The sequence below is a fragment of the Bufo bufo genome, chromosome 1 (genome assembly GCF_905171765.1).
Source record: "Bufo bufo chromosome 1, aBufBuf1.1, whole genome shotgun sequence".
Taxonomy (NCBI): domain Eukaryota; kingdom Metazoa; phylum Chordata; class Amphibia; order Anura; family Bufonidae; genus Bufo; species Bufo bufo.
This window is the reverse complement of record NC_053389.1, coordinates 666,014,866-666,028,161: the sequence shown is the minus strand read 5'-3', so window position 1 is coordinate 666,028,161 and position 13,296 is coordinate 666,014,866. Positions and strand designations below refer to the sequence as shown.

At 42.8% G+C, this 13,296-nt stretch overlaps 1 protein-coding gene across 1 annotated transcript in view; it reads right to left on the bottom strand.

Annotated features, from left to right (window-relative positions):
- The window catches only part of LOC120986476 (transient receptor potential cation channel subfamily M member 7-like), a 147,944-nt gene extending 145,762 nt beyond the window's left edge, over positions 1-2,182 (bottom strand). The window contains exons 1-5 of the mRNA XM_040415080.1: positions 2,002-2,182; positions 1,751-1,875; positions 1,498-1,669; positions 238-412; positions 34-157 (exon numbers count right to left, since the gene is read on the bottom strand). Of these exons, the coding sequence (XP_040271014.1) occupies positions 34-157; positions 238-412; positions 1,498-1,669; positions 1,751-1,875; positions 2,002-2,167 (762 nt within the window). The 5' untranslated portion in view covers positions 2,168-2,182. The remainder of the gene's footprint in view (positions 1-33; positions 158-237; positions 413-1,497; positions 1,670-1,750; positions 1,876-2,001) is intronic.
- Positions 2,183-13,296: the final 11,114 nt, after the last annotated feature.

The window sequence follows — 13,296 nt, the reverse complement described above, 5'->3', positions numbered from 1 at the left end:
GTACAAAAGACATTCAGGGATCATTAAACTCACTAGGTGCTTTGACTTCATGCAAGCCATTAAAGTGTGGAACATATGGATAGCTTCACTCTGATTGAGGCTGAATGTTTTCTTTATGGTGGCTATAACATCGGATTGTACACCATCCAAAAGATTTCTAGGAATAAATGAGAAAAATATTATTAATGCGGCAATTCAAAAGATTTGAAATAAAGAGATACAAATGGATTCTCTTACCCTTGACTCTCTGTCTGCTTATACATATATGCCAGGAGGTCTGCTGCCCTGCCACTCCCTTCACAGACCACAACTGGCACTGGAGGTGTCTGTTGAAGATACTCATAGACTGTAAGGATAGTGTTGGGACCACCTTCTAGTATTAGAGCCACAATTGGTATTCTCTTGCCAGTCCCTAAAATATATTACAATTCTTAATTTCTAAACATTTCATTAAGGGCTTGTTCACACGACCGTATGTATTTTGCGGATCCGCAAAAAATACGGATGACGTCTGTGTGCATTCCGTATTTTGCGGAATGGAACAGCTGGCCCCTAATAGAACAGTACTATCCTTGTCCGTAATGCGGAACGGAAATACGGACATACGGAAACGGAATGCATACGGAGTACCTTCCGTTTTTTTTTGCGTACCCATTGAAATGAATGGTTCCGTATACGGTCCACAAAAAAACCAGAACGGACACGGAAAGAAAATACGTTCGAGTGCATGAGCCCTAAATTAAATCTTACTTATCATTCTATATTCTTCTCTGTAATGTATTGCTAAATACGGTAACAGCAGGTTATTCCACAACAAGCATTTATCACCTATCCACACAATAGGAAATAAATGTCTGATCGCTGGGGGTCCAATCACTGGTACCATACTGATCACTTAAATGGGGATCCCAAGCTCTCATTCCTGGAGGTATTTAAAAGGAGCAGTGACCATACTGCACATGCACCCAGCCACTCCAATGTTTATGGGGCTGACAGAGATTAGACAAGGTTCTAGTGATCATGCGGATCCCAGTGGTTGGACCCATGGATCAGTCATATAGAAGAAACCGCAGCACTCTCCTGTCCTCAATTCAGTGGAATTTATTTCACCAGCAAAAAAAATGCGACGTTTCGACCGTAAAGGTCTTTCTCAAGCAACAAGATGTTGCTTGAGAAAGACCTTTACGGTCGAAACGTTGCATTTCTTTTGCTGGTGAAATAAATTCCACTGAATTGAAGACAGGAGAGTGCTGCGGTTTCCTCTATATGACGCATCCAAGGGGGAACACGGCTGGCACCACCACAAGATAAGACTTAAATTTTTCGTTATGCTATACGCATTTTTTCCTATGGACCCATGGATCATACATTTATCTCCTATCTTGTGGATAAGTGCTTGTCATGGGATAATCTATTTAAACCAGTTGTAACACAAAAGTAAACAGTATAGACAATGTTAAATCAGTTTCAAAATTCCAAATTCTGAAGAAAACTTACTTGCATGGATCTGTTGCAGGGAAATTCTGTTTTCTAATTCCCATCGTATGTGAATGTCTGCTCTATGTTGTCTAACTGTTCCATCATCCACCAGGATAAAATGAGTGTGAAGGCTATTTAGTAGATGGAGTTTGCTCAAAGGGTTCAGTAATGTCTGATATGGAGCAACAACCTTGAAGAACACAAAGCACAATGAAAGCTACAAATATAAGAAATACAGCAAAGTGTGAAATGTTGAAGGAGTTAGGCTTACATTTCTTCCAATCAGATCCTGTCTACCATCAATTAAGCCCCATGGTGTTATGCCAATGGTGCACACCTTATGGAACAGATGGGAAGTGTGGTTCTTCAAAGCATCACCAATGTGTTCGGCGACCCCTGTAACCAAAAATAAGCTATAGATATATGACCAGGCAGTCTAGCTCTGCTCACAGAGCAAAGCATACTGAAAAAATTCACTATAGTACTACACCAACAATTATGCAATTCTGTTTGATCAGTTACCATTATTCACTCCTCCTGTCAATATCCAAGCTCTTGTGGTCTCTGCAGCTTTAATAAACCCCTTGGATAATGCATCTTTAATACGAGGGTGAAGGTCAAATTTCTGTGTACCACCATGTACAGAAATAAGCAGCTTTGGAAGTTGCATTTTCCATTCCTTAACCATGAGATGAAGGATGTCTTCAATCCTGCTGTCATAAGATAATCTAACAAACTACAAGGAATAGAAAACAAGACAGAACTGTACATGTATTTACTCACAAGTGCTCCTGATAGTAAGATGAATGTCTGTTCTCATGATACATTATGGGAAACATACATTCCTCAATGCTGAAATTACAACACCAAGGATAAGCCATAAGGTTATACAAATCAATAAATTAGCAGGTGTTGTTAAGATCTGCACATGATCAAATTTCAAGCACCTAGCTTCAATCTGTGGCATGTGGGAGGGGCATAAAAGCCAGATTGAAAGCAACGTTTTTTAGCCACCTGAAACCTCAAAAATCAGATCAAGTTGCGTGAGATGATTGTGTGATGCCTCCTGTTCATCGGTGTGCCATTTATGGCCAATTGTCGCAAACTGAGAGGGACAAAATTCTTGAACTGACAGACCTTGGTTTATCACTCCAGCAGATGGCTACGCACCTAGTCCAAGATGTCAGCATTGTTTAATGTTGTGCATCCCACTTGTTGGGATGAACTAGAATGACAGCAAAAGGTGCACAGAAGCAAATCTATGCATGGGTGGATCGTCTAATAAGAAGAATGGTACGTAGTGATCCATTCTGTACTGCAATTGGATGTGATTTCCCAAGCCTAGGGTGGCAAACAGTGTCTACGCAAACCATCAGGAGGTATTTGCATGACATTGGGCTACAAGATTTTGTCAATGATAACTGGAGACTGGTCTGGAGACTAGGTGTCAACACTGTGAAGATATCTTCACAAGGGAACTTCACACCAATCCTACTCCTGGGATTATAGTGTAGGGTGGTTTAGTAAATGGTAGCCGGACCCCTCTAGTTTTCATTTCAGTTAGAGTAACATCTCAGTGTTACATTGATTTGATCTTTGAACCAGTTGTAGTGTTCCAGGAGTCGTATTTCAATAGGACAACTTCAGGCCTCATGTTGCGCATGCTACTATAAGCAGCTTGTGTGGCCTAAACATGCTACCATGGCCTGCAGTGTTTCCAGACTTGTCTCCCATCCAGCACATATGGGATGTCATTGGTCAGTAATTGTAAAAGGAGCTGCCAGAAGTGGATCATGATTTGCATTCCCAAGTGCATTCAGTGTTGCAGAACATTCATCAGACAACCATTAATAACCGTACTGATACACTAGGTGGGAAGACGTGTAAGTGCGTGTATTTCTGCATGTGGCACTCATACTCAATACTGAATAAATCAAGAAGTTTTGAATATTTTGTTTCCATTTGTTATTATTTGTCTAGCATTAACATGTCTATCGATCCTGTGATTTCCATAATTCCACGTGCATACCGTCAATATAGGCAGACCATGTCGTTGCTATGGGGCCTGTGAGGTTGAGGGGCCTGGCTAGGCTGCATGGCTCAGCCCCCTTTCCGAATTAAATACAGGCTGCACTTAATACAGAGATAAACATGGGCCCCTGTCCTACTCCTGATTCCTCCCCTCCTCCTTGCCATAGCTGCCTTATTGGCCAGATAACACCTGACCTCCGGTCTGCTTCTGCCGGCGTGAAGCGTCACAGTCCAGCGCCTGAGCAATGCGACAGCCCATCCATCTTCAGTGCAGCCTGCAGCTGACGCCCTGAGACCCTGCAATCTGAGAGCCTGGCTACTAGACAGTATGTATGAGTGACTGACCAAGCCAGCAGAGGCAACTGCAGCAGGATATTTTGTGAGTGATTGTTAAGAGGGTAAACAGTGACTCACACTGTGCTGCGATGTGGAGGGGGGAATGTGGGGAGGGTCTGTGTGGCTTGCACTACTAGTAATAGCTTACTACAGTGGTGCCCAACCATTTTTCGTCTGAGGGCCGCACTAGACTTGGTATAAATTTCACGGGCCGGAACCAGGTAGCTTTGCCAGAAAGAAATGCAAACGCTATGAGGGGGCACGTGTGAGCATTACTACTGTGAAGAGGGCACATATCTGGCATAACTACTGTGAGGGGGCACATATCTGGGCATAACTACTGTGAGGAGGGCACATATCAGGGTATAACTACTGTGAGGAGGGGACATATCAGGGTATAACTACTGTGAGGAGGGCACATATCAGGGCATAACTACTGTGAGCTGTGAGGAGGGTACATATCAGGGCATAACTACTGTGAGGGGCCACGAGTGAGCATTACTACTGTGAAGAGGGCACATATCTGGCATAACTACTGTGAGGGGGCACATATCTGGGCATAACTACTGTGAGGGGGCACATATCAGGGCATAACTACTGTGAGGGGGCATGTGTGAGCATTACATCTGTGAAGAGGGCACATATCTTGGCATTATTACTGTGAGGGGGCACATATCTGGGCATAACTACTGTGAGGGGGCATGTGTGAGCATTAGGTCTGTGAAGAGGGCACATATCTTGGCATTATTACTGTGAGGGGGCACATATCTGGGCATAACTACTGTGAGGGGGCATGTGTGAGCATTAAGTCTGTGAAGAGGGCACATATCTTGGCATTATTACTGTGAGGGGGCATGTGATGTATACATGTGTGTAATGTATGTAGTGCAGTATGTGATGATCACACACTGCACTACATACATTACACACATGTATACATCACATACTGCGCTGTCACCTTCTTCTGCAGGTCTACCTTGATGTCTGGTCTTTAGGCTTCAGTCAGATCCTCCACCGCCATGCTTGCGCTGTGTGCCCGACACCACCAGAAGCTGGCCCCTCCTCCTTTCATCTCCCGCCGGCTTCTCCTACAGCAGGGCGCTCTATCGCTCCAGTGCCCGCCCAATCTTAACATTCATTCCCTGCCTCTCATAGCCCTATTGCTATGTACTTGTACAGCGCTGTAATGGCACAAGCTCAGAAATTGAGCCTGAGCCATCAGCTGTTGGTGTACACTGCATCAGCTGTCAGAATTGGAGCTAGTTCCACATTTTTAACCCTCACGATGCTCTACGTGAACATTGCAAACATAATATGCAATAAACATGTAATGTACTGAAATGTAAAAACAAAAAACACTAAATACACTTTAATTAATGAGACTTTCTTCATCAAAATCACCCCAATACCCCCACCCCCACTAATCAGCTGTAATGTACTTTTTATTGGGGGAAGGGGGAGGCCCGATTCTGAGTTTTGCTATAGGGCCCCATGATTTCTATGTACGCCACTGCATAATTCCACTACTTTTCGCTCTTGGTGTTCCAGTTTCAACGTTGAGGAGTTTATAATCTGTTCAACCAATCATTAGATTGGGGTCTCATAACTAGGGATGAGCGAATCGACTTCGGATGAAACATCTGAAGTCGATTCGCATAAAACTTAGTTCTAATACTGTACGGAGCGGGAGCTCCGTACAGTATTAGAAGGTATTGGCTCCGATGAGCCGAAGTTATTACTTTGCGAAGTCTCGTGAGACTTCGCATAATAACATCAGAAATTGATTTATACTGTAAAAAAACATTTCTCGAACTCGGGTTCGGTTCCAAGGTACCACTTGGAACCAAACCAGAGTTCGATAAATGTTTTTTTACAGTACAAATTAATTTATGAAGTTATTGCTCGAAGTCTCGCGAAGTCTCGAAGTCTCATCAGAGCCAATACATTCTAATACTGTACGGAGCTCCTGCTCCGTACAGTATTAGAACAAAGTTTTATGCGAATCGACTTCGGATGTTTCATCCAAAGTCGATTCGCTCATCCCTACTCATAACCAGATAACATATATTTAATTTCCTTGGTTATTTATGGTTCTTATAAGGAATTCTGTTAACAAACACAGTACATTTACCTTGGCTTTGCAGCCTTGTGAACCACCTTGAAAGTCGATGGTGCCATATGCATTTGTAGGACTTTTCACTGTATGCTCATCTACGGTCCAAACTGTTGACTGTGTTTGATCATCTGAAGGATTTATGACGGCATCCTCACCAAAAAGATGGTGCTCTTTGATCAAACGACCACAGCAACACCTATTGATAAACACTTATATCATTACTATCGATGGCCACTATGTTCGAGGCCATGAACTTACTATAGTGGGGACACTGTGTGTTCAGGTAACCTAAAAAGGCACAACAGGAACATCTACACATACTATACAATATTAATGTTGCCTCAGAACTTACCGGACAAGCTGTTGGCAAATCTGACACCCAGGGATACATCTAATGAGAGTAAACAAGAAATAGGTTTGAAATTCTATAGCTATATCTTGATAGCATTGTACATGTGTATTAATATTGGCAAAAATTTATTTTAGTTGAATGGAAAAATAATTTAGTTCTATTAGTGAGTATGTCTAGCTCTATGTACAATTTTTGAAAAGTTTTAGGCACGTGCAGACAAATGCATCAAAGTAAGAATATAAAAAAAAATATAGAATAATGTTAATAATAGTGTAAATTAAAATTTATTCTGCAGCAGGACAATGACCCCAAACATACAACCAATGTAGTTAAGAACTATCTTCAGCATAAAGATCCTTCAATACCTGACTTCTACACTTTCTCTCCTCTAACATTACCACCATCATCAACATTTAAACACCCCTATTGATTAATAGACACTCATTTGCCTCCAAACTCCTATCTCTTACTTCCTCCTTTGGCCTCACACAATAGTCCTACACAGCTACCCACAGAGATGGACACACATTAGACCTGCTCTTCAACTGCCTCTGCTCCCCATCTAATCTCTCAAACTCTCTTACCACAATTTTATTACATTCTCAACCACTATTTCTTCAACTGCCCCTCCAGTCCCCCTTAGAAACCTTAACCTCTTTAGGACACAGCCTTATTTCACCTTAAGGACCAGGCCATTTTTTGCAAATCTGACCAGTGTCACTTTAAGTGGTGCGAACTTTAAAATGCTTTGACTTTTCCAGGCCATTCTGATTCGTCACATATTATACTTCATGACACTGGTAAAATGAAGTAAAAAAAATTCATTTTTATTTATAAAAAAAATACCAAATTTACCAAAAATGTGTAAAGAATTGCAAATTTCCAAGTTTCAATTTCTCTACTTCTATAATACATAGTAGTACCTACAAAAATAGTTGCTACTTTACATTCCACATATATCTACTTCATGTTTGGATCATTTTTGGAATGATATTTTATTTTTGGGGGATGTTACAAGGCTTAGAAGTTTAGAAGCAAATCTTGAAATTTTTCCGAAATTTTCAAAAACCCACTTTTTAGGGACCAGTTCAGGTCTGAAGTCACTTTGTGAGGCTTACATAATAGAAACCACCCAAAAATTACCACATTGTAGAAACTACACCCCTCAAGGTATTCAAAACTGATTTTTACAAACGTCGTTAACCCTTTAGGTGTTCCACAAGAGTTAATGGCAAATGGAGATAAAATTTCAGAATTTAGATTTTTTGGCAAATTTTCCATTTTAATCAATTTTTTCCAGTAACAAAGCAAGGGTTAACAGCCAAACAAAATGCTATATTTTTTTTGCCCCGATTCTGTAGTTTGCAGAAACACCCCATATGTGGCCGTAAACTACTGTACGGGCACACAGTAGGGCGTAGAGGGAAAGGTGCGCCGTATGTATTTTGGAAGGCAGATTTTGCTGGACTGGTTTATTTACACCATGCCCCATTTGAAGCCCCCCTGATGCACCCCTAGAGTAGAAACTCCATAAAAGTGACCCCATCTAAGAAACTACACCCCTCAAGGTATTCAAAACTGGTTTTACAGACGTTGTTAACCCTTTAGGTGTTGCACAAGAGTTATTGGCAAATGGGGATGAAATTTGAGAATTACAATTTTTTGGCAAATTTTCCATTTGAATCCATTTTTTCCAGTAACAAAGCAAGGGTTAACAGCCAAACAAAATGCTATATTTATTGACCCGATTCTGTAGTTTGCAGAAACACCCCATATGTGGCCATAAACTACTGTACGGGCACACAGTAGGGCGTAGAGGGAAAGGTGCGCCGTGTGGTTTTTGGAAGGCAGATTTTGCTGGACTGGTTTATTTACACCATGTCCCATTTGAAGCCCCCCTGATGCACCCCTAGAGTAGAAACTCCATAAAAGTGACCCCATTTTGGAAACTACGTGATAAGTTGGCAGTTTTGTTGGGACTATTTTTAGGGTACATATGATTTTTGGTTTATCTATATTACATTTCTTTGAGGCAAGGTTACCAGAAATAGAAATTCAGAAATTTGATCTCCATTTGCCAATAACTCTTGTGGAACACCTAAAGGGTTAATGACGTTTGTAAAATCAGTTTTGGATACCTTGAGGGGTGTAGTTTCTTAGATGGGGTCGCTTTTATTGAGTTTTTACTCTAGGGGTGCATTAGGGGGGCTTCAAATGGGACATGGTGTCAAAAAAAAAAGGACATCAAAATCTGCCTTCCAGAAACCATACGGCGTTCCTTTCCTTCTGCGCCCTGCCATTTGGTCATACAGCAGTTTACGACCACATATGGGGTGTTTCTGTAAACTGCAGTATAAGGGTAATAAATATTAAGTTTTGTTTGGCTGTTAACCCTTACTTTGTTATTAGAAAAAAAACAGATTAAAATGGAAAATTTGCCCAAAAATTGCTTTTTTGGCACTTTTTTTTTTTTTTTACTGTGTTCATCTGAGGAGTTGGGGGGGGTATTTTTATAGAGCAGATTCTTATGGACGCGTTGATACCTAATATGTCTACTTTTTTTAATGTATTTGTTTTACACTATATTATCTTTTTATAAACAAAAAAAAACATTTTAGTATCTCCATAGTCTAAGAGTCATAATTTTTTTGTTTTTAGCCGATTATCTTAGGTAGGGGCTCATTTTTTGCGGGATGAGAGGATGGTTTTATTGGCACTATTTTGGGGGGCATATGACTTTTTAATCACTTGCTATTACAATTTTTGTGATGTAAGGTGACAAAAAAAACATTTTTTGCACCGTTTTTCTTTTTTTTTTACCATGTTCATCTGGGGGGTTGGGGGGGATATTTTTATAGAGCAGATTCTTACGGACGCGGCGATACCTAATATGTCTATTTATTTATGTTTTACACTAAATTTATATCCCAATTTAGGCACTGAAAATCGGATAAAAAACTGGTTCTTAGACTTGAGACACTAAAACAAAAAAAAAAATTGGGCGGGATGAGAGGATGATTTTATTGGCACTATTTTGGTGGGCATATGACTTTTTGATCGCTTGCTATTACAATTTTTGTGATGTAAGGTACTTTCACAAAGGGAACATACTGGCAGAAAAGGAGTCTCCCCTTGAACGCAATGAGAGACTCATCAACCGCGACCTCCCTTCCAGGTACATGGGCCTGTACAAATTTGACCCCAAAGTTATCGATGACCAGCCTGATTTTGTACAGGCGGTCATAGGCAGGATCACCTTGGGGGGACATGCTGCATTATCTGAATAATGCATTTCCGGATGGCCTCAAACCGAGAGCGTGTCATGGCCGTACTGTAAAGTGGGGTCTGGTAGAGGACGTCCCCACTCCAGTAATGCCTGACACTAGGTTTCTTGACTAGGCCCATATGCAGCACGAGGCCCCAAAATCCAGCCACCGGGCCTAGCCAAAAAGGAGCCCGGGTGTTGAGCAACAAACTGTTGGGCGTACAGGTTTGTTTGCTCCACCATTAGATTTACAAAGTGGTCACTGAAAGACTAAAAAAGTCATATTCAGTGAAGCCCACTGTGGAAATCTGGATTCCTGATTGGCCTTCAAAATCAGGAATCACGGGCTCATAAGGCTCTGGGGTACACCAGACAAGTTCACCGGCAGGGGGCTCCGGTGGATTTAACTGGTTGGCCGGAAAACTAGTACGAGCCCCAGAGCTGCTCGTACTAGGGTGGGCCACAGGGGCCCTAGCATGGTGGTCCCCTTGCTCCGCCTGGCGGCGCCTCCGCCGCCTTGGGGGCTCATCATCATTGCTAGATGAGGAGGAGGACGCGGATGACAAAAGGAAAGTGGGGTCATCCTCGTCCTCACTGGGACTCTCAGACTCGGAGGCAAGCTGGGCGTATGCCTCCTCGGCCGAGAACATCCGGCGGTCCATAGGGGAGTGTGTGTCTGCGTGTGCGTGCGTGTAAATCTTTATTTGGTGTGCGTGTGTGTGGGGGCACGGGTGTTCATGAACTCTAAACCTAACAGTCAAAAAAAAAAAAAGACTAACTAAAAAAAGGGGTAAAAATGTGAAAAAAAATTAAAATAAATTAAAAAGTTGCTGATCAACCGTTCGAATTTGATCAGCGGTGGGGTGTGCGATGCGCTAACAGTGGCCGGACGCTAACAGTGCCGTACACACAAAAAAATAAATAAAAATGCCTGCACCACAAAAAAGCTAGAGGGGAAGGGGGGGCAAGCTGCAGCACCCATGGGGGGTCTAGGGTCACACAGCTGTGCTGTGGACCCCAGTCACCCAATTTAGGGTGATGCAACCAAAACTTTTTTTATTTTTTTTTATTCAACTAACTTTCCCTAAATATCCCTGCCTAATCTAACTTGTCCCTAGCCTTTCCCTAAATACCTGGTGGTGCTGGGGGTGCTGGGGCACAGATGGGGTGCTGGCTGGATCCTGGGCTCTGAACAAATGGGGGGTGCTGGCTCTGATGATGGACGCAGCGCTCCTCTCTCCTCGGGCTCCGGACTGAAAAGGAGGAGGAGAGGAGCGCTGCGATGATTTGAAATGCCCGTCCGCCCCTGCAGCCAATCAGAGCGATCCTAAGAGGTGATGTCACATCACCTCTCAGGATCTAAGGATGGTGATTAGTGGTGTATTATCACACCACCGATCACCATCCTGTTCCGAGTTATCGGGTCCCCAGAGACCCGAATAACCCGGAAACGCAGCAAACCGCAGGTCTGAATTGACCTGCGGTTTGCTGCGATCGCCTACACGGGGGGGGGGGGGGGGGGGGGGTCACAGGACCCCCCGGTGCATTGTCCCCAGGTGCCTGCTCAATGATTTGCGGAAATACATAGGACATAGGCTGACACAGCCGCTGCTTTCTGCACAACCACATTTACTTCAGCCCTTGATTCTGTTGCCCACACACACACACACACACACACACAGACTCACAACAGAACCCGGCGAATTAGTCAACAATCCTGGCACATTCACCAAACTAAAAAACTGAAACAAGCTTCCAGAGTCGAAGAACGAAACTGGAAGAAAACACTCCAAGGAAGACTTCATATCATACAAACATGTGGTTCTACTCTTATATCATCTCTTTCCTGCAACCGTAAACAATTGTTTAATAGATTTAACTCTCTACTTTGTCCCCTGCTGCCCCCTCCCACACCCCTTATCTAAGCCGAAGACTTTGCCTCATATTTCAAAGATAAAATTGAAAAAATCTGAGAGAGCTTCAAGCAACAACCACAACTAGCCCTGTACACAACTGCCCAGTGCTCTTCCTACATAACCCAGTTTACCACCATCACTGAAGAAAAGCTCTCCACCCTAATCTCCAAGTCACACCTCACCACCTGTGCCCTTCACCCAATTCCATCCGACCTCATCCCTAACCTCACCACTATAGTTATTCCTGCTCTAACCCATCTCTTCAACCTATCACTAACCACTGGTGTATTTTCTTCCTCTTTTAAACATGCAACCATCACGCCTACACTCAAGAAGTCCCCCCTGGACCCATCCTCTTTATCTAGCCATCGCCCCATCTCTGCGACCTGCCAAAGCTAAATGTGCTCCTCCTTCTTGACCTGTCCTCTGCTTTTGACACTGGTCCCCTATTTTTCTCCATTTATACATTAGGCCTGGGACAGCTGATAGAGTCCCATGGCTTCCAATATCACCTCTATGCTGATGACACTTAAATCTACCTCTCTGGCTCAGATATCAATTCCCTTCTATTGCGAATCCCAGCATGTCTGTCAGCTATATCTTTATTCTTCTCCTCATGCTTCTTAAAACTCAACATGTAGAAAACAGAATAATCTTTCCACCATGTCTTTCAGCTCCCCTACCTGACCTATCCAATCCAGTTAACAGCACCACACTTACTCCAGTCTCAAGGGTCCGCTGCCTTGGGATAACATTTGATTCTGCCCTGTCCTTTAAGCCACTCATTCAAACCTTCCCCTCCAACTGCCTGTTTCAACTCAAGAACATCTCTGATATTTGCTGCTTCCTCACCTCTGAGTCAACTAAAATGCTAGTGCATGCTCTCGTCATCTCCTGCCTGGACATCTCCTCTGTGGCCTCCCATCTAGCACTCGCACCATTCCAATCTTTTCTCAACTCTGCTGCCCGGTTAATCCACATCTTCCCTCGCTTCTCCTCTGCCAATCCCTTCACTGGCTCCTGATTCCCCAGCGAATTCAGTTTAAAATACTTACAAATACATATAAGGCCGTCCACAATCTATCCCCTCCTAACAATCTATCCCCTCCTAACATCTCTGACCTTCTTTCCAGATACATCACCACATGTAATCTCCTAAAATAATAGACGGTGGAGGTGCAGTAGACATCGCATATCTAGATTTTAGTAAGGCATTTGACACTGTCCCACATAGAAGACTTATCAATAAACTGCAGTCATTGAGCATGGACTCCCATATTGTTGAGTGGATTAGGCAGTGGCTGAGTGACAGACAGCAGAGGGTTGTAGTCAATGGAGAACATTCAAAACAAGGTCATGTTACCAGTGGGGTTCCACAGGGATCTGTACTGGGACCAATTTTGTTTAATATCTTCATAAGTGATATTGCAAAAGGTCTCGATGGTAAGGTTTGTCTTTTTGCTGATGACACAAAGATATGTAACAGGGTTGATGTTCCTGGAGGGAAACGCCAAATGGAAAAGGATTTAGGAAAACTAGAAGAATGGTCAGAACTCTGGCAACTGAAATTTAATGTGGATAAGTGCAAGATAATGCACCAGGGGCGTAAAAACCCAAGGGCAGAATATAGAATATTTGACACAGTCCTGACCTCAGTATCTGAGGAAAGGGATTTAGGAGTAATTATTTCAGAAGACTTAAAGGCTGGAAGACAATGTAATAGAGCAGCACGAAATGCCAGCAGAATGCTTGGATGTATAGGGAGAGGTATAAGCAGTAGAAAGAGTGAAGTGCTTATGCC